General features: G+C 39.8%; 1 protein-coding gene and 1 long non-coding RNA gene across 2 annotated transcripts; both read left to right on the forward strand.

Annotated features, from left to right (window-relative positions):
• Positions 1–6,669: 6,669 nt before the first annotated feature.
• On the forward strand, positions 6,670–13,176 carry LOC309709760. The gene is made up of 3 exons (XR_014277596.1): positions 6,670–6,689; positions 12,696–12,769; positions 12,868–13,176. It is a non-coding gene; the product is annotated as an uncharacterized lncRNA (long non-coding RNA).
• Positions 13,177–19,385: 6,209 nt separating this feature from the next.
• On the forward strand, positions 19,386–21,031 carry LOC309711464 (gamma-interferon-inducible lysosomal thiol reductase-like). The gene has a single exon (XM_082541819.1). It carries the CDS (start codon positions 19,453–19,455, stop codon positions 20,227–20,229), a length of 777 nt encoding a protein of 258 aa, XP_082397945.1. The 5' UTR covers positions 19,386–19,452; the 3' UTR covers positions 20,230–21,031.
• The last annotated feature ends 2,916 nt before the right edge of the window (positions 21,032–23,947 follow it).

A 23,947-nucleotide genomic window follows, 5' to 3' on the forward strand; every position in this document is an offset into this window, starting at 1 on the left:
GTGGCCTATCAACACAATTTAAAAACTGGTATAAAGTCCACACTTTTCCCGTCAATTGTTCCGTCTGTCCTGCTCACATCTCCAGTGGTTGTACACGTTGTCATTAAGTGGCTTCACTCCACATCAGCCACGCCGCTTTGCTCGCTAAAACACCGGTGTCGGCACATAAGGACGCTGTCATAGCCTGTCAACCACGTTGATTAGCTGCGTATATATGAATGTGAATCGCATCATTGGCTGGACTATGGGATAAGGTGGCATCGTTCTAATCCCATACGGGAGCAGCCTAAACAGAAATTGTTAAAGTATTAATTTTAATTTCAATTCAGGTTAGATTTTTTTTTGTGCACAACGCAGATTTTCTGTGCGCAGAGACCGCGCCAGCAGTGCGCAATTGCGCACGTGCGCAGCTTAGAGGGAACATTGGTGAGAGCCATTATCCACAACCTTCCAGGCCTATAAAAGTACTCCAAAAACACATTAGTTCATCCAGGAGGTTAAAAACAAAACCAGAACAACATCCATAATACTGCTGAACTCATTCAATTTAAGGTCAGTATTTGTGATTCAATAATAAGAAAGAGACTGGGCAAAAATGGCATCCATAGAAGAGTTCAAAGACAAAAGGTGCAACTGACAGAAAAGAACATCTTACATTTCACAAAAACATCTTTATGATCCTGAAGACTTTTGGAAAAATACTCTGTGTCTGAACTTTTTTGAAGGTTGGATTCAGGGCATGGACCTGGACCTGGGTTATGTAGCAGGACAATTATCAAATGTATTACCTCCTCCCAAAAATGGGAGCACCCAGAAATGAGAGTTGGAAGCAGAGGTGCAGTCCTACAAGCCTCTCTGCAGCTTCTCTACTCCTATTGTCCCCCTAAAACCCAGTGTCCATACAGACCAATAAAAAAAATCAGCATAAATGATTTAAGCATAAAGAACAATACATCTTCAACAGCAGTAAAGATTGGATTGTAAAACATTAAGTATCTCTCTTCTTTGTTAGTAAATTATATAATAATTGATCAACATATTGATATATTCTGCCTTACAGAGATCTGGGTTGAGCAAGATCATTATATTAATTTAATTGAAGCAACACTTCCAAGTCCAATAATGTAAATATGTAAGAAAAATTGTGTATGTTTCTGTTCTGTGTCCTGTGTACTGTTTGTTTGTATATGTGTCTTTTTGGCTGCTGTTACAACCAAATTTCCCCTTGTGGGACAATTAAAGGATTATTCTATTCTATTCTATTCTATTCTATTCTATTCTATTCTATTCTATTCTATTCTATTCTAAGTCTGCTGGGGGCTTCCCATAATGCACTTAGCATTTCTCCTCCAATCACTTTTCTTCACTGTCCATGTATTTATATATTACTTTGCATTTAACTATTAACTATTATAAATCTATGGCTCTCTTCCACAGTGTATCTTTTATCCTGTCTGTTTTACCTCACTCCTAACTCCTCATGGCAGATGGCTGCCCTTCCCTAAGCCTGGTTCTGCTGGAGGTTCTTCCTGTAGAGTTTTTCCACTTCGATGTTGCCAAGTGCGTGTCTTTATTAATCACTGTGTAAATCATAAGATTATTGTGTTGTGTAGAAGTATACAGCTGAATTTGTTGTCAGATGTAAATATTTTATTGATATGTGTGTATATAACAGCACCCCCCCCCCCCAATTTTTGTTTCTGAGAAAAATGAGAGCCACATATAAGGATATTCATTTGAAATTTCGATAGAACAGTTGCAGTTTGATAGAACCCCAGTTGGACGCCAGGTCCTAGGAGGTTAAGCATCTGGGAATTTACCCAGATTTCTTTCTTTATTTAGACAGAGATCTTGACAGCACAAAGTTACGCCGATGGTACATAATTTAGTTTTTGGACTAGCCTTTGGCACTAAAATGCCTATGGAGTTCTTAACTGAAACCTGCAAAATGATTGGCAGTTGGGGAATGGGCCGCATGTGTTTTACAGTTGCTCTCCTCCTCCACACATATGGCTCTAAAGAGTGTTCAAAGGTAGCAGAACTTGTGTTTAAATGCACAACTAAACAAAGTCAAGATGTGCTTTTTGGTCATGTTCAATCCGCAGCAGCATCCCTTAGTTTTCCTTTTTTAAAAATTGATTAATACAATGTGTGGGCGTATACAGCTGAATTTGTTTCCTGGTGTGAAGATAAGAAAAGGAGAGACTTACAAGTAATCTGACTCCATCACCTCCTCCTCTTCAGGGATCTGTTCTCCTGTTGTCGTTTGCTGTTTCTTCAATGAGAAAATTTGGCAGCTGTTAGCCGCCTATGCGCATGCAGAGAGGGTATGCTGACAGGGCATGCTGGCTATTTTAATGTTGGAGGCCTTTACAGAGTTGGCATTCCAGGTCTAGGAGTCAGCTGTGCTATTAGGATTTCAGTGTCTGGGGATGGAGGCATACAATAGTTTGATTGTGATGAGCTCTGCTCACATGTGGTACACACAAGGTTCTCCTGCTGAAACATGCTGAGCTATGTGCAAGCAGGGATTGTTACTAGACAAATTGCCTTCTTCTCTTTGGTAATCCTTGTGTCTCAGCAACAGAGATAGTTAGATGGTCAATTTGAACAAAATGGCTCTTAGTGCCTCAGCACATAAGTATTAAAAAATGTAAATGTCATATAAGTGTTACCAGATCTGACAAACAAGAAGTTACCTAATCTTGGATTCAGTTATTCTTGCTTAATCACACTGTAATGGCATGTAATGCTACAGTCACACCAGGGAAAACAGTGTTTGAAGGATACAGCATGACCAAAATTATTGTCACAGTGTATAATGAACTTGGAAGTTTGTTGCCTTTGAAGTGGCTTCTTTGAAAATGGGAATCAGGTCAGTGATCACATCTTCAAAATGAATTTGGTACATCAATATTAAATCTCAAACCTATTCAATTGCAGACTGATATCAGTCTGTTTAAGATTTTAGTTGTGTGCAGTCTGGGCCATTACATCATGTTATGTGTCTCTCTTCATTCATTTGGCCAGTATTTATACTACATTTGATAATCACTGCAAACATACCTTTGTGGAGAGTTTAAATCAGCTCACTTTAGAACAGGCACCCCTTAAGTTGTTTTGTTTTTTTCAAATTTATCTTTCATTTAAGAAGTCTTGTGAGTCTATTATTAAAGCGCTTTTCCATATTCAGATGCTAGAGGGCATTGTGGGTTGGTGGTATAGAGTAGTGTTTCAGGGCAGAGAAAAACCTTTCTGTTGTGAGGTTATCTGTTGCAAACTCAGTGTGTGTACCTCTTCTAGTCTTAAACACTGCACCACATATTGATGACACAGGAGACCAGTTGCCCTCTGACTGCAGACTGAAAGAGCCAACCCCTTTATGATGCTGTTCCCTGTTTCTGTTGGTCTGTCACAAGTCAGGGATTCATTTCCAAACTGTAAAGTCAAACACTGCAGACTTTCTACATCCCCTCTTCCACATTATACTGTATGCTCCCAGTCCTACTATTTTGGTAAAGCGGACACATTATAAGAGTTCCACTATACAGGGAGTGCAGAATTATTAGGCAAATGAGTATTTTGTCCACATCATCCTCTTCATGCATGTTGTCTTACCCCAAGTATAGGCTCGAAAGCCTACTACCAATTAAGCATATTAGGTGATGTGCATCTCTGTAATGAGAAGGGGTGTGGTCTAATGACATCAACACCCTATATCAGGTGTGCATAATTATTAGGCAACGTCCTTTCCTTTGGCAAAATGGGTCAAAAGAAGGACTTGACAGGCTCAGAAAAGTCAAAAATAGTGAGATATCTTGCAGAGGGATGCAGCAGTCTCAAAATTGCAAAGCTTCTTAAGCGTGATCATCAAACAATCAAGCGTTTCATTCAAAATAGTCAACAGGGTCGCAAGAAGCGTGTGGAAAAACCAAGGCGCCAAATAACTGCCCATGAACTGAGAAAAGTCAAGCGTGCAGCTGCCAAGATGCCACTTGCCACCAGTTTGGCCATATTTCAGAGTTGCAACATCACTGGAGTGCCCAAAAGCACAAGGTGTGCAATACTCAGAGACATGGCCAAGGTAAGAAAGGCTGAAAGACGACCACCACTGAACAAGACACACAAGCTGAAACGTCAAGACTGGGCCAAGAAATATCTCAAGACTGGTTTTTCTAAGGTTTTATGGACTGACGAAATGAGAGTGAGTCTTGATGGGCCAGATGGATGGGCCCGTGGCTGGATTGGTAAAGGGCAGAGAGCTCCAGTCCGACTCAGACGCCAGCAAGGTGGAGGTGCAGTACTGGTTTGGGCTGGTATCATCAAAGATGAGCTTGTGGGGCCTTTTCGGGTTGAGGATGGAGTCAAGCTCAACTCCCAGTCCTACTGCCAGTTTCTGGAAGACACCTTCTTCAAGCAGTGGTACAGGAAGAAGTCTGCATCCTTCAAGAAAAACATGATTTTCATGCAGGACAATGCTCCATCACATGCGTCCAAGTACTCCACAGCGTGGCTGGCAAGAAAGGGTATAAAAGAAGAAAAACTAATGACATGGCCTCCTTGTTCACCTGATCTGAACCCCATTGAGAGCCTGTGGTCCATCATCAAATGTGAGATTTACAAGGAGGGAAAACAGTACACCTCTCTGAACAGTGTCTGGGAGGCTGTGGTTGCTGCTGCACACAATGTTGATGGTGAACAGATCAAAACACTGACAGAATCCATGGATGGCAGGCTTTTGAGTGTCCTTGCAAAGAAAGGTGGCTATATTGGTCGCTGATTTGTTTTTGTTTTGTTTTTGAATGTCAGAAATGTATATTTGTGAATGTGGAGATGTTATATTGGTTTCACTGGTAAAAATAAATAATTGAAATGGGTATATATTTGTTTTTTATTAAGTTGCCTAATAATTATGCACAGTAATAGTCACCTGCACACACAGATATCCCCCTAAAATAGCTAAAACTAAAAACAAACTAAAAACTACTTCCAAAAACATTCAGCTTTGATATTAATGAGTTTTTTGGGTTCATTGAGAACATGGTTGTTGTTCAATAATAAAATTATTCCTCAAAAATACAACTTGCCTAATAATTCTGCACTCCCTGTAGAAACAATTAAAATACAGTGTAATTAGTACTTTTAGCAATTTGATAGATGCCTTTTATTATATTTTTTAACATCAGCATGCTGAAGGACTTGTTTAGAAGGGAGTGCTAATTTATATGCTAATTATGTTTTTCTTTTTGGCCAAGTTGGTGAAAACACTTTATTATCCCTAATAGATTTTTTAAATGCTTGGTGATCATAGTACCCAAAACTAGCTGCATCAGGTAGTACTTCTGAGAGGATCAGAAGTCCCAGGTATACTGGTATTGTTGGTTGCAGCTGTAGGGGTGACTCTTTCTGAAGCCTCAAGCTGACTGTTTCCTCTCAGATGTAAAAGGCTGATGATTTACAAAACAGGCACTGTGTCGTTCAAATAGATGAGGCTCATCATAAAATAAGAGATACTTTACTCTCTGAGCATTGTTTCTAGTGTCCATTCATTCATTTAGTTTACTCTGGTCTTAATAAAGAGCTTAAGAAGAGATATTGTTAGAACTTAGAAATAGGAGGAGCAATTCAGACGTTAAGTTTTTAATACGTATCGCTGGAGAGAAAAAAGTGACAAACCTATTTGTCTTCAAAACAGGTTTGACTGACAGGTTAAAAACTTTGAACACAAGATCCTGAAACTTTACATACATGGCTGTTACATACTGGGATGAGTAGCTTTTGATGTTGGCAGTGTGAGAGCTGAAAATCCCAAAGTCATCCTGTTTTCATCACTGACTGGTTTTAATCACGTGATGGCTTCATGTTACCATGTGCTCTGACTAATGATCGCATAATGTTATGCTTACTCATTTCCTTTAACCCGACAGTCCTGCAATCCTCTTGTCACCGAGCGCCTCTTTAAGTGATTAAAGCAAAATGAGGATACTTGACGAAACACGATCTAGTCATAGCACATCACCGCTATTCCACCCTCATCTCCACCACCTCATCTATTTTTAACATTTCATTGTCAGTCCTCACAGCTTAAGAATGAAAACTGAAGGCATTTCTCTTTTCAGCCTGCAGATGGCGCTGCAGTCCTTCACTACATCTCATCCTGTTTTTCTGTTTTCCAGCTGCTAAGAAGGCTACAAAGGCTCACAGACCTTTGAAAAAACAGCTGTCCTCGCCAAACTTTCAACGCAAAGAAAAATCTGAGAAAGTGAGTCAGCAGTTTCATGAATATTTCACTGCGGCTCCTTAGTGGAGTCAAACACGGCAGAGTTCAACCCAAATATCTGACACATCTTATCTGTAACCTACAACAGGATGAATTGTTTTTAGCTGGGTCTTATAAACAACTGAAATGCCCTAAATATGGATACAGAACTGACGTTGTAGCATTTTGGTGCATATCTGATATTAGTAGACATCCTACAGGAAAAAGCTGGATTTATTATTGATACTCCACAATATCTTATTGTGTGTCCATAAAAAGATCTCACACACTGACTTACACTTCCTTTTAGATATTCTGTCATAATTGTTGCTTATCTTTTTTACTTCAATTTTACAAGATTCATTATTTTGTCTTCAGAATGTGTTTTTTTCCTCCCTCCGTCACAGACCAGGGACAACACGCCTTTCACGTGAGTAGATCTACATGTTTATCCTACTTACAAATTTGCTAAGCAGTAGCTGTGCATTGAAGTTTAATTCTTTAAAATGTAGCTGGAGCTAATATAAGGGTTCAGCACTTTGTATTTTTCTGTATCTTTCTGAGTTAACTTCAATAATTACTTCCTCCAAACCATCAACGTGTCTTTTAGACCCCATTCCTACAAAACTGCTCAAAGAAGTCCTGCCATTAATTAATTCTTCGATCTTAAATATGATCAACCTATCTCTAATAATCGGCTATGTACCACAGGCCTTCAAGCTGGCTGTAGTTAAACCTTTACTCAAAAAGCCATCTCTAGACCCAGCAGTCTTAGCTAATTATAGGCCAATCTCCAACCTTCTTTTCATATCAAAAATCCTTGAAAGAGTAGTTGTCAAACAGCTAACAGATCATCTGCAGAGGAATGGTTTATTTGAAGAGTTTCAGTCAGGTTTCAGAGCTCATCACAGCACAGAAACAGCTTTAGTGAAGGTTACAAATGATCTTCTTATGGCCTCTGACAGTGGACTCATCTCTGTGCTTGTCCTGCTAGACCTTAGTGCAGCATTCGATACTGTCGACCATAATATCCTATTAGAGCGATTAGAACATGCTGTAGGTATTACAGGTACTGCACTGCAGTGGTTTGTATCATATCTATCTAATAGACTACAATTTGTTCATGTAAATGGAGAGTCCTCTTCACACACTGAGGTTAATTATGGAGTTCCACAGGGTTCAGTGCTAGGACCAATTCTGTTTACATTATACATGCTTCCCTTAGGCAGTATCATTAGAAGACATAGCATACATTTTCACTGCTATGCTGATGACACCCAGTTCTATCTATCTATGAAGCCAGATAACACACACCAATTAGTTAAACTGCATGAATGTCTTAAAGACATAAAGACCTGGATGGCCGCTAACTTTCTGCTTCTTAATTCATATAAAACTGAGGTTATTGTACTCGGCCCTGAACATCTTAGAAATATGGTATCTAACCAGATTCGTACTCTGGATGGCATTACCTTGGCCTCCAGTAATGCTGTGAGGAACCTTGGAGTCATTTTTGACCAGGACATGTCCTTCAACGCACATATTAAACAAATATGTAAGACTGCTTTCTTCCATTTGCGCAACATCTCTAAAATTAGAAATATCCTGTCTCAGAGTGACGCTGAAAAACTAGTTCATACCTTTATTACTTCCAGGCTGGACTACTGTAATTCATTATTATCAGGATGTCCAAAAAACTCACTGAAAAGCCTTCAGCTAATCCAAAATGCTGCAGCAAGAGTCCTGACAGGGACTAGAAAGAGAGAGCATATTTCTCCTGTTTTGGCTTCCCTTCATTGGCTTCCTGTTAAATCCAGAATTGAATTCAAAATCCTGCTCCTCATACACAAGGTCTTAAATAATCAGGCCCCATCTTATCTTAATGACCTTGTAGTACCATATCACCCTATTAGAGCACTTCGCTCTCGCACTGCAGGCCTACTTGTTATTCCTAGAGTATTTAAAAGTAGAATGGGAGGCAGAGCCTTCAGTTTTCAGGCCCCTCTTCTGTGGAACCAGCTTCCAGTTTGGATTCGGGAGACAGACACTATCTCTACTTTCAAGATTAGGCTTAAAACTTTCCTTTTTGCTAAAGCATATAGTTAGGGCTGGACCAGGTGACCCTGAATCCTCCCTTAGTTATGCTGCAATAGACATAGGCTGCCGGAGGATTCCCATGATGCATTGACTTTTTCCTTTCCAGTCACCTTTCTCACTCACTATGTATTAACAGACCTCTCTGCATTGAATCATATATGTTATTAACCTCTGTCTCTCTTCCACAGCATGTCTTTTATCCTGTCTTCCTTCTCTCACCCCAACCGGTCGCAGCAGATGGCCCCGCCCCTCCCTGAGCCTGGTTCTGCCAGAGGTTTCTTCCTGTTAAAAGGGAGTTTTTCCTTCCCACTGTTGCCAAAGTGCTTGCTCATAGGGGGTCATATGATTGTTGGGTTTTTCTCTGTATCTATGAAGCGCCTTGAGACGACTTTTGTTGTGATTTGGCGCTATATAAATAAAATTGAATAAAATTGAATTGAATTGAATTCATAGACTGTATAGAAAAGATGGATGAAGCCACCATGTTCTCAGTAACTTGTTGTTGAAGTCCTGTTGTGAGGGGTGTGTCATTGCCTTTACAGTCTTGGTGTTTTAAAACTGGCCGTGGCTCCGACTGAAACAGAATTCATGTTGCCACATCTGTGTTTGTTTGCATATTTGGCTAGAAGGAATGAAGCATTATGGGTATTCAAGCTATCCAGACTTCACTTCAATTAAAAATTTCTTTGTCTAGCATTACTCGGATCTTGTCTGTGGCAGAAGAGCCACAGAGAACGATAGTAGCCCATAGACCAGCTGGTGCCCTCTGGTGACGGTAAACAGTTATAACAGGTAAACCAGTCCTGGGTAGAAACCAGTGGATCCGCTGAGCTCAGCTTTTAGGGTTTGTCATTAGGTGGTAGTTAGGGCCATATCATACCGTTCACAGTAATACTGGTATAATGTTGGGCAACGATAAGAAAATGAAATATCGCGATAGAATATGGGTAAAACGCGCATGCGCAGTGCCTTTGTTTTCATACGCACATGGCGGAAAAAGCTTGGCGGTGACGGAGAATGAGAAGGGCGAAAGCGGATCATTGAATGAAACGAATGAACCAGAATTAGTTTGTAAAAATTCTGCAACTTCAGTGTGGAACTGGTTTAGCTTTCGTCCGTCAGATACACAACAAAGCACTATTTTTGGTAGCGCATGCTAGCGGGCCGTCGTTATTATTGTGTTTTTTGGAAAATACGGCACACTTACGGCACACATTTTTCTGAAAATCCACAGTGCCCCATTATAATCCTGTATGCCTTATGTATAAATTTTGGTTGTGTTTACTGACCTCGAAACGATTTTATCTAGTACACGGAGCTCAAAAATCTAATAAAGTTGTTGAGTTGTAAAGTATTTTGCCTAGTGTCAGTTATATCGTCAGTTATATTGTTATCGCAAATTTTCAAATGTATATCGTGATAAATATTTTTGGTCATATCGCCCTGCTCTAGTGGTAGTACTTGGTACCAGGTAATGTTTTTGTAGTTTCTTAGCTGAGTTTCCAAGTGATCCAAATCAATTTGAATACAGACATCAACAGATTGCATGCCACCGATTGGCGAGTCAGTGGCTTCAGACTCCTTCACAAAAATCAAAACTGACATTTTTGAAATCCGGCAGTGAGGGAAATAGCGACACAAAACCCACCTCCGACCTTCAGCCCAACCAGTCTGGTTTTAACATTAGAACTTTCTTTTTTGATAAGGCTTATGGTCAGGGCTGGATCAAGTGACCCAGAATCCTACCTTAGTTACCATGCAATAGGCTTAGGCTCTTGGGGTTTCCCACGATGCACTGTTTCTACTTTACTCACCTCTTTGCACTCTCTGTGTTTATACACCCCTCTGCATTTAATTCTTAGTTATTATCAATCTAAGCTGTCCTCCACAGTTTCTTTTCTCCTGCCTCATGCCCAGCCGGTGGTGGCAGATGGCCGCCCCTCCCTGAGCCTGGTTCTGCCGGAGGTTTCTTCCTGTTAAAAGGGAATTTTTTTCTTCCCACTGTCACCAGGTGCTTACTTGAAGGGGGTCATTTGATTGTTGGAGTTTTCTCTGTATTATTGTAGGAACTATGCCTTACAATATAAAGTGTCCTGAGGCCACTGTTGTTGGGACCTGGTACTATATAAATAAAGTTTAATTTTAAGTTGATATAGTGACTGTTCTGAGACACAGTCCCAGTCAGTAATCATTTTGCCATCTTTATGTGGAAGTTAGCAGGATCTGACTTTTGGTAGCAAGAATGTCAACAGCAACTAGTCAGAGGTGTGTTGCGGTGTTTTGTTTTGAAATGTTTCTCCTTCAGTCTGCGTTTGCGCCATGTTCACTGCATGTGGGAAGGCGCTCTGTGTCCTGATTGGTTTTCGTCACAGGCACAAGTTATTTTGACTTAGGAGTTCCAGGTAAGGTGTGGAGAATCAGGTCAGGACATTGTCCTTGGCTGCCTTTTCTCACACTTACAGTGGGGCAAAAAAGTATTTAGTCAGCCACCGATTGTGCAAGTTCCCCCACCTAAAATGATGACAGAGGTCAGTAATTTGCACCAGAGGTACACTTCAACTGTGAGAGACAGAATGTGAAAAAAAAATCCATGAATCCACATGGTAGGATTTGTAAAGAATTTATTCGTAAATCAGGGTGGAAAATAAGTATTTGGTCAATAACAAAAATACAACTAAATACTTTGTAACATAACCTTTGTTGGCAATAACAGAGGTCAAACGTTTACTATAGGTCTTTACCAGGTTTGCACACACAGTAGCTGGTATTTTGGCCCATTCCTCCATGCAGATCTTCTCGAGAGCAGTGATGTTTTGGGGCTGTCGCCGAGCAACACGGACTTTCAACTCCCGCCACAGATTTTCTATGGGGTTGAGGTCTGGAGACTGGCTAGGCCACTCCAGGACTTTCAAATGCTTCTTACGGAGCCACTCCTTTGTTGCCCGGGCGGTGTGTTTTGGATCATTGTCATGTTGGAAGACCCAGCCTCGTTTCATCTTCAAAGTTCTCACTGATGGAAGGAGGTTTTGGCTCAAAATCCCACGATACATGGCCCCATTCATTCTGTCCTTAACACGGATCAGTCGTCCTGTCCCCTCGGCAGAAAAACAGCCCCATAGCATGATGTTTCCACCCCCATGCTTCACAGTAGGTATGGTGTTCTTGGGATGCAACTCAGTATTCTTCTTCCTCCAAACACGACGAGTTGAGTTTATACCAAAAAGTTCTACTTTGGTTTCATCTGACCACATGACATTCTCCCAATCCTCTGCTGTATCATCCATGTGCTCTCTGGCAAACTTCAGACGGGCCTGGACATGCACTGGCTTCAGCAGCGGAACACGTCTGGCACTGCGGGATTTGATTCCCTGCCGTTGTAGTGTGTTACTGATGGTGACCTTTGTTACTTTGGTCCCAGCTCTCTGCAGGTCATTCACCAGGTCCCCCCGTGTGGTTCTGGGATCTTTGCTCACCGTTCTCATGATCATTTTGACCCCACGGGATGAGATCTTGTGTGAAGCCCCAGATCGAGGGAGATTATCAGTGGTCTTGTATGTCTTCCATTTTCTGATGATTGCTCCCACAGTTGATTTTTTTCACACCAAGCTGCTTGCCTATTGTAGATTCACTCTTCTCAGTCTGGTGCAGGTCTACAATACTTTTCCTGGTGTCCTTCGAAAGCTCTTTGGTCTTGGCCATGGCGGAGTTTGGAGTCTGAATGTTTGAGGCTGTGGACAGGTGTCTTTTATACAGATGATGAGTTCAAACAGGTGCCATTCATACAGGTAACGAGTGGGGGACAGAAAAGCTTCTTACAGAAGACGTTACAGGTCTGTGAGGGCCAGAGATTTTCCTTGTTTGAGGTGACCAAATACTTATTTTCCACCCTAATTTACAAATAAATTCTTTACAAATCCTACCATGTGAATTCATGGATTTTTTTTTCACATTCTGTCTCTCACAGTTGAAGTGTACCTCTGGTGCAAATTACTGACCTCTGTCATCATTTTAAGTGGGGGAACTTGCACAATCGGTGGCTGACTAAATACTTTTTTGCCCCACTGTAACTGGAGATAGTCCCCTTAAGCTGGGTACTCACCCTGGGAAATACTCTGTGGTTAAGGGGAAGCTGCTCCTTTTCAGTGCCTGTTTGTTCCAGGTGGGGCTGAAAGTGTACGGCACGAACCTGATATAACAACATATTCATACTCTGAATGAATTTCTCTGCTGTAAATCTGGATCAATAGCATTGATTTTAAAAAAACGTATAATCTATTTCTCGTGTTTGCTGTTTGAAGTTAACTGGTGCTCGCTCTGTTGGTGTTTGTGTGTGTTGTAGAGTAAGCGTCCAGAAGAGTAAGTGGGACAGCTCTCGCTCTATGCGCTACAACCAGGATGCTCAGCGAGAGGAAGGTAAAGGAGGACTCATTGATGCTTTTCTATTTTAAGCCACTGAGTCAGACTACGTTCTTTCAGTCTTGCATTAACCACTTTTTTTGCATGTTAACCAGACCAGCGCCGCATGGTGGAGATCATTGGCTACCTGACAAAGATGAGGTTTGGAGACCAGGAACAGAGTAAATCCAAGGATACTAAAGAGGTGGCTGTTTATTTACTGTACACCTAAAATGAGATTGATTGTCAGGGTGCAGGAAATGTGACTTTGACCAGGATTTATGGTCTTTCTTCACATCATGTGGTCAAGATTGGTGCTGAGCTGTCAGACCTGCTGTCCTTGTTTTTGCAGCTGCCTCATGTTGGATTGTTTTTCTTCCGGACTCTGTGTGTGTGTGTGTGTGTGTGTGTGTACGTGTGTGTGTATGTGTAGATAGATAGAGTGATTTACATATATAAGTACATATCTATTTATTGTACCTGCATAGTCTATATTTCTTCTATTTTTGCAAAGCATTATTGCTGTTAGGTATGCTGCATGTGTTCATTTGTTCCTGCCTTGTGTACTCTGCTGCAGTAACAATTTGAATTTCCCAACTTATCTGAACTGTATCTAAACCCAGCTGATATCTGGCTAAATTTTCTGGTGAGCATCCAAATCACACTGGACTGAAGTTTACACTGTATAATGCCTGATTTCTTGTAAATATTTAACGAAATATATATTGATAAAATGCTTAACAGGCCACAGTGAACAATGGAAAATAAAATTTAAATAAATAAATTAATAACACTCAAAAATATCTTTTTTTAGAGATGTCTTAACCTGGTTAAGCTGTACCATCCAGATGAAGTCGTGAGCCAAAGATCCTTTAAGTTTCATCTAATGAACCTTTTCCTACATATGAGAAATGATCTGGTGTGAAGTAAATCGGGTTTGTATATATGTAGCCTCAGATGAGCATGAAACTTCATTTTTGACCTGCTTAATAGCAGTCTCAAATATTAAAGTCTATTAAATCAATTAACCAATGCAGCAGCTGAAATATGACACCAAAGGCCACTCTTAATACAGACAGAAGTCAGGTAGTCAAAAATCTCTTATTCTGCTTTTTGTATTCTGAACTTCTTGAGTGGACAGCCAACAATCCTACAAATAGACTAGAGGATGTGCCTGAAATGTTTGTTAAAACAAATAACTGGACCTTAGTTGTTAAGCTCAATGTTCTGACTGTTACATGGAGTCTTTCAGGTTGTTTTACGTTTACTATCACAAATGAATGTTTTTTCCCCTAATGAATATACATTTTAGGTCTAAAGTGTCTAAAATCTGCAGTTTTGGAATTTTTCATGTGGGATGACAAAATGAAAAAACAAAGAAAAAAAAACACTCCAAAAAAACAGGTGATACATGTGATGAAGGATTGACATAATTTGATTCATAAGACTTTATTTGATATTCACATATTCCCCTGCCACAGACAGAAGCATCAAAAATGTGCGCTGGGAGCGTCATGGCATGGATTTCTACAGCCAAGCAAATCTATATGTATGTGGCCAAGAACCTTAGTCCATGTAGGGTATCTTAGCACAGTTTACTTATGTCAGCTAGTGGGAGGGCAGAGAGGGCAGCCTTTAAATTGTTTTATTGTAGAGTGACAGGAACTGCCTATGAGCTTCTAATCAGGCAGAAATATTGATGAACATGAGCTATTTATTTTTCCTTTCCAGGTGCAGTGTGATTCTTCCCAAAGATGGGCACATTTTGAATGTAAAAAATATAAGGAGAGCAACCGAGAATATAAATGCAAAAAATGTGAGGAAAACATGTAACAACTTCTAATAAAAACAGCTGTCTTTCCCCCTCCATTTCTCCTTGTATTCTGTGTCAACATTAGATGAATGTGTGCGGGAGGCATGTTTTTAAGTGTGATTTGGCCATCTGAACGTCCTACCTATAGATATGTACGATGGAGGCATAAACCATATCTCCTGTAGTTTACAAGCAGAAAGCTGATTGTTAGCTACTTACTTAAAGAATTAAATCTTTCTTCATGTTGCACTGACAGACCTTCTCCAGGATGGGAAAAATATGCTCTCTCTTTCAGAGGCAACATGGCTTTCTGATTTTGTGGAAACTTGTGGTCACTTTGAGAGGACTTTCTGTGTTGTCCATCTCCCTTTTCTGTCTGTGTGCAAGTAAACCAAGATAACAGAAAATTACCCACAGTCATTTTTGACCATTTTGTCCCAATCGGCCCATGAAAGAAATGAGGCTGGATGCAGCAAACAAATATTATTACTATCCAAAATTATTTTCCAAAATTATGTGGTGCGTGCTCTTAACCTTTAACCACAGGGATCATCCATAATCTCACAGCTGTGTACATGATTTAAATATTGCTAATCAAATTACAGTTGAACTTTGCACAAAAACATTTCGTAATTTTATATGTAAAAAGAAATGCAAAATACTTTTTTATTTGAAAAGTATTTGTCAGATGGAATCAGCAATATGGCATAGTGGGAAGCAATCACCAGAAAATAATTCAATTTCAAAGGCACATCTCACTGAAACAGTTAAATTTCGTGCATGTAAAATTAACACCGTGCATGCTTAAAATTTAAGGACACAAAACAGGCATCACACGTGGGTGTCTGCGTGGCAAGCACTGCAGCAGTTTAATGCTCTTGTGTGTAACTTTGCTTTCAAAGCTGAAATCAGTTTAATTTCTGACAGTATGGAAGGCAGAAAAAAACAAAGAGGAAGACTGGCAGTGTAATTACAACAAATGACTTCATAGAAATCCTCAAAAGTGGCAGATTCAGACAAACAAAAACATTCTCCACATTTTAGCAATTCAAGATAAACTGGATCAATTTTAAACATTAAATTTGTACTCTACATCAGGACATGCATGTCATCACCTTTCTGTGGTCCTTCTTTGCTGAAGAATTTAAAAGTATTATTCATTCTATAGCTAAATAAATATCTATTATTATCAAAAATTATTTGCTATTTGCTGACAATGACAAGTGATGGAGGATTTTTTTTCCTAATCATTTCTTTAGGAAAAGAAGCAATCAAACACTTCAGTACAAACAAAACTGTATTACTGAAAAATTTGCACAAAATATCAAAATGGAATGGTAAACAGGCTGGCTCAAATGTGCTTTTCTACTCCGAGTGCTCTACATAACTTGCCTCATTCACACAAGCACTTTTTTTCTAACATTCACAGAAATTCATATTTCCATGGATTCATCAAAGAGCAGCTTGGGGTTAATATCTTGCCCAAGGATACAGGGAGTGCAGAATTATTAGGCATATGAGTATTTTGTCCACATCATCCTCTTCATGCATGTTGCCTTACTCCAAGCTGTATAGGCTCGAAAGCCTACTACCAATTAAGCATATTAGGTGATGTGCATCTCTGTAATGAGAAGGGGTGTGGTCTAATGACATCAACACCCTGTATCAGGTGTGCATAATTATTAGGCAACGTCCTTTCCTTTGGCAAAATGGGTCAAAAGAAGGACTTGACAGGCTCAGAAAAGTCAAAAATAGTGAGATATCTTGCAGAGGGATGCAGCAGTCTCAAAATTGCAAAGCTTCTGAAGCGTGATCATCGAACAATCAAGCGTTTCATTCAAAATAGTCAACAGGGTCGCAAGAAGCGTGTGGAAAAACCAAGGCGCAAAATAACTGCCCATGAACTGAGAAAAGTCAAGCGTGCATGGCCAAGGTAAGAAAGGCTGAAAGACGACCACCACTGAACAAGACACACAAGCTGAAACGTCAAGACTGGGCCAAGAAATATCTCAAGACTGATTTTTCTAAGGTTTTATGGACTGATGAAATGAGAGTGAGTCTTGATGGGCCAGATGGATGGGCCCGTGGCTGGATTGGTAAAGGGCAGAGAGCTCCAGTCCGACTCAGACGCCAGCAAGGTGGAGGTGGAGTACTGGTTTGGGCTGGTATCATCAAAGATGAGCTTGTGGGGCCTTTTTGGGTTGAGGATGGAGTCAAGCTCAACTCCCAGTCCTACTGCCAGTTTCTGGAAGACACCTTCTTCAAGCAGTGGTACAGGAAGAAGTCTGCATCCTTCAAGAAAAACATGATTTTCATGCAGGACAATGCTCCATCACACGCGTCCAAGTACTCCACAGCGTGGCTGGCAAGAAAGGGTATAAAAGAAGAAAAACTAATGACATGGCCTCCTTGTTCACCTGATCTGAACCCCATTGAGAACCTGTGGTCCATCATCAAATGTGAGATTTACAAGGAGGGAAAACAGTACACCTCTCTGAACAGTGTCTGGGAGGCTGTGGTTGCTGCTGCACGCAATGTTGATGGTGAACAGATCAAAACACTGACAGAATCCATGGATGGCAGGCTTTTGAGTGTCCTTGCAAAGAAAGGTGGCTATATTGGTCGCTGATTTGTTTTTGTTTTGTTTTTGAATGTCAGAAATGTATATTTGTGAATGTGGAGATGTTATATTGGTTTCACTGGTAAAAATAAATAATTGAAATGGGTATATATTTGTTTTTTGTTAAGTTGCCTAATAATTATGCACAGTAATAGTCACCTGCACACACAGATATCCCCCTAAAATAGCTAAAACTAAAAACAAACTAAAAACTACTTCCAAAAACATTCAGCTTTGATATTAATGAGTTTTTTGGGTTCATTGAGAACATGGTTGTTGTTCAATAATAAAATTATTCCTCAAAAATACAACTTGCCTAATAATTCTGCACTCCCTGTATGTGTAATGCAGACTAGAGTCGAACCCTCAGCCTTATAATTGGTAGATGCTAGCTGTGTTTCCATACAAAGCCCAGGTTGTAACTGATCTCAAAGGAGTGAAAGCTCAACCTAAATCATCAGTAGAAAAGCTGCTGACACACCCATATAACATAGAGAACCACAGCCTTCAATGAGTATGAAATGAGCACAGCTTTCAGCAACAATTGCCAACTGTGGCCACAAGATGGAGGCAATATAAAGGATGGAGGTGAACAGATGAGGAGCTGAAAGGAGAGATCAATTTACTTTGGTACATTTCAATTTATGTATATCTTTAGGTTTGTCTTGATGGAATGCCATTGCCTTGGTGGGTGGCTGTAGGTTCGGAGGTTATCTACCAATCGGAAGGTTGTTTGATCACTTGCTGCTCCGGTCTGAAGAAAGCAGAAAAAAGTGCTTGTATGAATGGGTGAATGAGGCAAGATGTAAGAGCGCTTTGAGTGCTCTGGTAGAATACCTCCGCTCTATTTATGATTCTAAAAAACTCACAATGAGGCATAAAAAAAAAGGCAAATGAAGAAGGTTGGTGTGCAAAGTATCTGGCAGAGTAGCATATAAAGGCTCAAGCAGCTTACATAGCATATGAGATTTTACTTATACAATCTGAGAGTTATCAGCTATAGATATATATAATGTCAAAAGTCTTCCATAACATTAGAAAAAAATGTGTCCAGGGGTTTGGAAGTATCTATGCAGTAATGCATACAGAAAATTTACTTAAAAATCAGAATGGTGTCAACTTCTTTAGGACTCCATTTCCACAGAGATGCAGGCAACTGCACACAGCAATAAGTGGGTTATCAAAATGATCCCTTACCTTTTACTACAATTTGGATTTGCATGTCACTGCTCTGTCCTTGGATTAGGAAAGGAGTCTCCTCCAAAATATAATCAAAAAAGATCCAGAGTCCTGTTTGCAGGGTTTTCTGTGGTAGTATTAAGGATTTTATGTCCATATGTTGAACTTACCAACCCAGAGAGTGTGTCTCAGGACAATTACTGAAGTTCATTTACCTTTTTTGGTGATCACAGTTTCAAGCAACCCTTGCTGTGTGGAGAAACTGATGGCGTGCATTGCTCAGGTGTAATTTTGGTCCATTCTTCCAGACAACCAGTATTCAAATCCTGAAGGTTCAGTTGGCCCCTTCTATAAACTCTGAGCTGTAGAGAGCACAAAAGGGGCCAACTCAGCAACAGAAGTGGTTGGTTTTGCATAGTGCTTTTAGCAGTTCTAGTACTTTTAATTCCTTTCTCTGAAACCAATTGAGACTTTCTTTGGCTGTGTGTTTTGAGATTGTTGTTCTACCATGATCTTTGCCACTTTCAAAAAAGCTTCCTGTGCATGCAAATGTCTAAAAATATTTGTGAATTTCTCTCTCTGTCAAAGCATCCAAATCATCCAGATCCACAAATAGAGGATGCGTTAAAGCGTCAGTGTAAAGCTGGGGCATGTGGGCTTCCACTTGCGTTACCTATACGAAAACAGAACTTTTAGTTTCAAAGGAAAAGCAGAGATTTGAAAATCTATAAACTCTCTACAATACTGAATACATGCTAACAAATGATTATGGGCATATGGCTTAAAAAAGGTACTGGGTAATGGTGTGGTAGTTTATCTGCTGGGGAAACCATAGACCAAGGGTTCCCAACTCCAGTCCTCAAGAGCTAATTTCCTGCAGCTTTTAGATGCAGCATTACTCCAACACAGCTGGATCAAATGGTTAAATTGCCTCTTCAGCATGTCATCAAGGTTGGGGTTAGAGAGATGAAGGAGCAACCTCGGGGAATTAGGTGGATGGTGAAATTCAGGTGACCTAACAGTGAAAGCAGATACCATTTAGAGATAGAAGTGAGAAAGAGAAACGTGGATTCCTTTGCAGATGCCAACATGAAGCGCTCGGGAATCCTGGCTGTGCTTTTGCTCGTCTGTACTGAACGGAGCGGTTTCGGGATGTGTCATCCCAAACCGGCCTGTCGCTACCCTCCCTCCCAGTGGTGTAGGTCCCTGGAAATAGCGATAGAATGCAGGGTGGAGAAACAGTGTATGGAGGTTAATGCTACCAGGTCAAACCAGGCTGTCCCTGGAGTATCTGTCACACTGTACTATGAGAGTCTGTGTCCAGACTGCAGAGAATTTATCACTCAGCAGCTTTTCCCCACCTGGACAATGCTGCAGGACATCATGGCTGTCACACTGGTGCCCTATGGGAATGCTAAGGAGCTTCGCTCAGCAAACTCTCCCTTCACCTGTCAGCACGGAGAGTCTGAATGCAGAGGAAACATGATCGAGGCCTGCATCCTCAATTTAACCGAACACTCTCTTGCATTTCACATCATCTACTGCATGGAGTCATCTGCAGATGTTCTGAGCGCTGCGCAGTCTTGTCTCCGGCTCTATGCTCCCTCTGTGCCCTGGTCCAGAGTTGACTCGTGTGTCAAAGGAGATCTGGGATACCAGCTGATGCGTGCCAACGCTCTTATGACCAGAGCCCTGAACCCTGCACACACACATGTGCCCTGGATAACCTTCAATGGGGAATACACAGAAGAGAATGAAGACAAAGCAATGTTGTCCCTTTTCCAACTGGTTTGTCATCTCTACAAGGGGGTGAAACCTCCAGCCTGCACTGGAGCTCCCGTCCGGCTTGACAGAAGCTTCTGCTGAACATGAAAAATAAAGTTATATGTCAGTCCTACAGGCAAACAGCCAAATGTGACACGTTAAATTAGCCATACTAATGATTAGTTTGTTTCAGTGTTGTCGTTAATACTATGAAAATGTAAGCATATAGAGTATTATAACTTTCTTGTTTAACAGAGCAGATAACTAAGTTGTCTCTTAATTCAAATATATTTTATAATAACAAATGCAGCCAAACACAGGATAAAAATTTCCATATAATTAATTGGCATTTTCCACTTAAAACACCCTGAACTCCCAAGACTCTTTTGGCTTAAAATGCGAAACAAAAATATATTTAATTTCTCTGACAAAAACATTGGAGTGGCAGGTGGATACATACTTGTGAAGTATACTTGATTTTTAGGCTCCAGAACATAAAATCAGACATCCTATGTTACAGTACTTTGTATCGACAGACACATCTGAAGAATAAATATCTCTATAGAAGTTTGCACGACACAGAGGCTGAAAGAACAAGACTGCATGGACGTGGGTGGAGGCGGTGTCAGTGCAACACGGTCTCTGTGTAGAAGCGGGAACGCTCCCGCTCACCGACACAGATGGCGCTGTATGGCACTGACGTGTTCCTGCAAAGATCCCCGGTGCTGAGCTTAACCTGCTGTAACTCCTCAGACTGTTCAGTGCTGAGCAAATTACACCTGCTGTCAGAAAACTGTTGCTGTATATCTACTTAAAGTATCACACAGGATAAAAATATGAGCTTTTAATTTGTTCATTTTTGTGTTACAATAAGAGAAAATAATGACTAACTGGAAACACATTATTTGTGTGCCAAAAAGAAGAAGAAAAAACAAAAAGAGAAAGAGAAATGACTCTATGTCCAAATAGATGCCACTGCAACAGAGATGAATGGGATGAAATATCTGTGAAATATCAAAAACTGTGGGTATCAAAAACTGAGCAATATGAGGAAAAATAAAACATTATAATGACAGATATTAGCCATAATGGTTACGTCAGCAATACACACAAATCACATTGCAAACACATGATGTTTTAGGGAAGCTCAAAGCATCTTTTTCGAAACTTCCTTCTATTAAAAGACACCATCAGCATTTGGGATGGAAGGCATGTGAGGAAACGCTTAGTTTAGTAAGTTTAGTGAGGAATGAGGCAAGAATACAATTCCTGCCTGTGAAATGTTAAATGAGGACAACAGATTTCACAGCGTAGTCAGATGAGGAGCTGTCGTGGTCTGTGGCTATCTGGCCTTTTTTCCCTTCATTATGTATGAAGACATCATGTGTCTCCTCAGGAAGAGAGAACGTCTTTATCATCCAAATTTACCAAATCCATTAAAAAAATGGATGACCAGCATTGAATGTCACAACTAAAATGTTTCATATCCTGACATTGCAGTGCGATCTGCCTTTTTAAAGTTAGTGTGAGCTGTGTGGAACACACATGTATTTACAGTACAATTAATGTGAAAAAAAGTGAAATACATTTTTAAAACGGCACAGTTTTTCATAGTACATCTCAAGCCATTCATACTCCGTGTTGTAAATGATGGTGCAGTGGTAAAAATATTATTGTGTTTTAGATAAAATAAAGGTGAGATTCAGTTATTTTTTAGTGCGGTCAAATGTCAAATATGGGGTCAGGGAGACACACTTTAATCCTTCAGGGCCTTTTAGGCAGTCAACAGTTGTACGACTGCCTCAGAGTGTCGGCGGTCATACATATATTGTTTCCAACTAAATCTAGTTGTTTGTCTTTAAGAAAATGAAGTGAGAGTTGCGCCTGTTCATCAACAAATAACACAGCACTTTCACATCAGACAACAAATACAATGTTAAAGAGACTCAATTAAAAGAAATACATAAATTCAAGTACAGGTGCTTCATTAACTGACAATGTTTCATGAATGTAAACAAATTTATTTACACTTGAGGTGTATATTATTATTATTATTATTATTATTATTATTATTATTATTATTAGTAGTAGTAGTAGTAGTAGTAGTAGTAGTAGTAGTAGTAGTATATTATAATATTGTTATAATTGTTGCAGCCACATGACATTACTGGTCTTGTTCAAAGAGCCTTGTGTTGATGCCTGCATGTAACCTGTCTTTCTGTCTGTATCAAGAAGTTGTCGAAATTATTTTGTTGAAATGAAATATATTTTGGAAAAAGAATATCTGATTCTAAAGTGAGGCAACTTTAATTATAATGGCAAGCAAAAACTAAAAGAGCTTTTTCTTATCCTTTTTATTTTAACTAGGTCTTCCAAACTGGAAATGTACTCTCAGAAGTGGCCTTGTATCTTTTAAACTGTATGTCAGCAGAAAAATAACCGGATAGTTGGTTTTGAACAATAGCTGTAATCTCAGAAACACTGCCCAATCCTGTTTCCTCCTCTTAAAGAACATTTCCACATACACGTACTGCCTATTCAGAAGTGACCTTAAAAGACACATCCTCAATAATATAAGAATTAATTGTTTAAGTGACTTCTTAATATAAAAAGCCCTTAAACAATAACAATAAGACAATAACTTCTATCCTGTTTTTCATGTGTATCTGTGACGTTTCATTTCAGTATTTGAGCACCATCTTTTGTAATACCTCTTCAATGGGTTTTGCATCCTGTTCAAATGTCTTCCTCAATCTTTAATTACTTCCATTTCCCTTTCCCATACCAATTGTTTTATTTATTTATTTATTTATAAGTTCCTGATAGCCCTGTGACAGACTGACAACCTGTCCAGGGTGTATCCTGCCTATCGCCCTATGGTGGCTGGGATAGGTTCCAGCCACCCTGCGACCCTGAGTTGGATAAAGAAAATGGAACGGTGGAAGTTCCCGATGTTTTCCACAAGATATCTGGTGAAACAACCCTGAACTATCAATTTGTTAAGTGTGAGGTCTTTAGTCATTTCCTCGTCCAAATTCTTAATTTTTCCAGAAGCACACTAAGAGTTACACCTTGAAGAGTTACACCTTTGTTGTAGTTTGCTGCTATAAAATTCTTTTACTTCCAATATAAAATTATCATTCTGGCTATTTTATTGTAATAAAACTACAACACTTCCATAATAAAGTTAAACGTTAACACTTACATTTGCTAGCTGGTTGACACGTAAATTAGTGTCCCCCATCAGAGTCAGAAAGGAAGATAAAACAGATTATACCTAATAATGAGACTGACAAGCCTGTGATAACATAAGCAGTATCAGTTTCACAGTCTGACTGCTCTTCATGTCCATTCTCAAAGCACCAGCATGGCAAGAGCAATAAAAGTCAACTTGAGCTTGACAAATGGACTTCAGGAACCAAAAACCGATGACCATGTATCTTTTACATACAGTGCATCCAGAAAGTATTCACAGCGCTTCATTTGTTCCACATTTTGTCATATTACAGCGTTATTCCAAAATGGATTAAATTAATTGTAACCTTAAAATATTAGACACAGTACGCCATAGGGACAACGTGAAAATGTTTGCTTAAAAACTCATTTAATAAATATGTTTATTTAATAAACAAACCAAAAAAGTATTCTAAAAAGTACATAAGTATTCACAGCCTTTTCCATGATACTAAGAATTAAGCTCAGGTGCATCCTGATTCCACTAATCACCTAGCGTAAAATGTTACGCTTTGGGAGTGAGAACGTGTTGAATCATCTGTCCGATGTTTCTACAACTTGATTGGAGTCCATCTCTGGTAATTTC

This window comes from Aulonocara stuartgranti (assembly GCF_965226115.1).
Source record: "Aulonocara stuartgranti genome assembly, chromosome: 7".
Lineage (NCBI taxonomy): Eukaryota > Metazoa > Chordata > Actinopteri > Cichliformes > Cichlidae > Aulonocara > Aulonocara stuartgranti.

Coding starts and splice junctions, on each gene's coding strand:
- LOC309711464 (XM_082541819.1), top strand. CDS start 19,453: ATGAAGCGCTCGGGAATCCTGGCTGTGCTTTTGCTCGTCTGTACTGAA.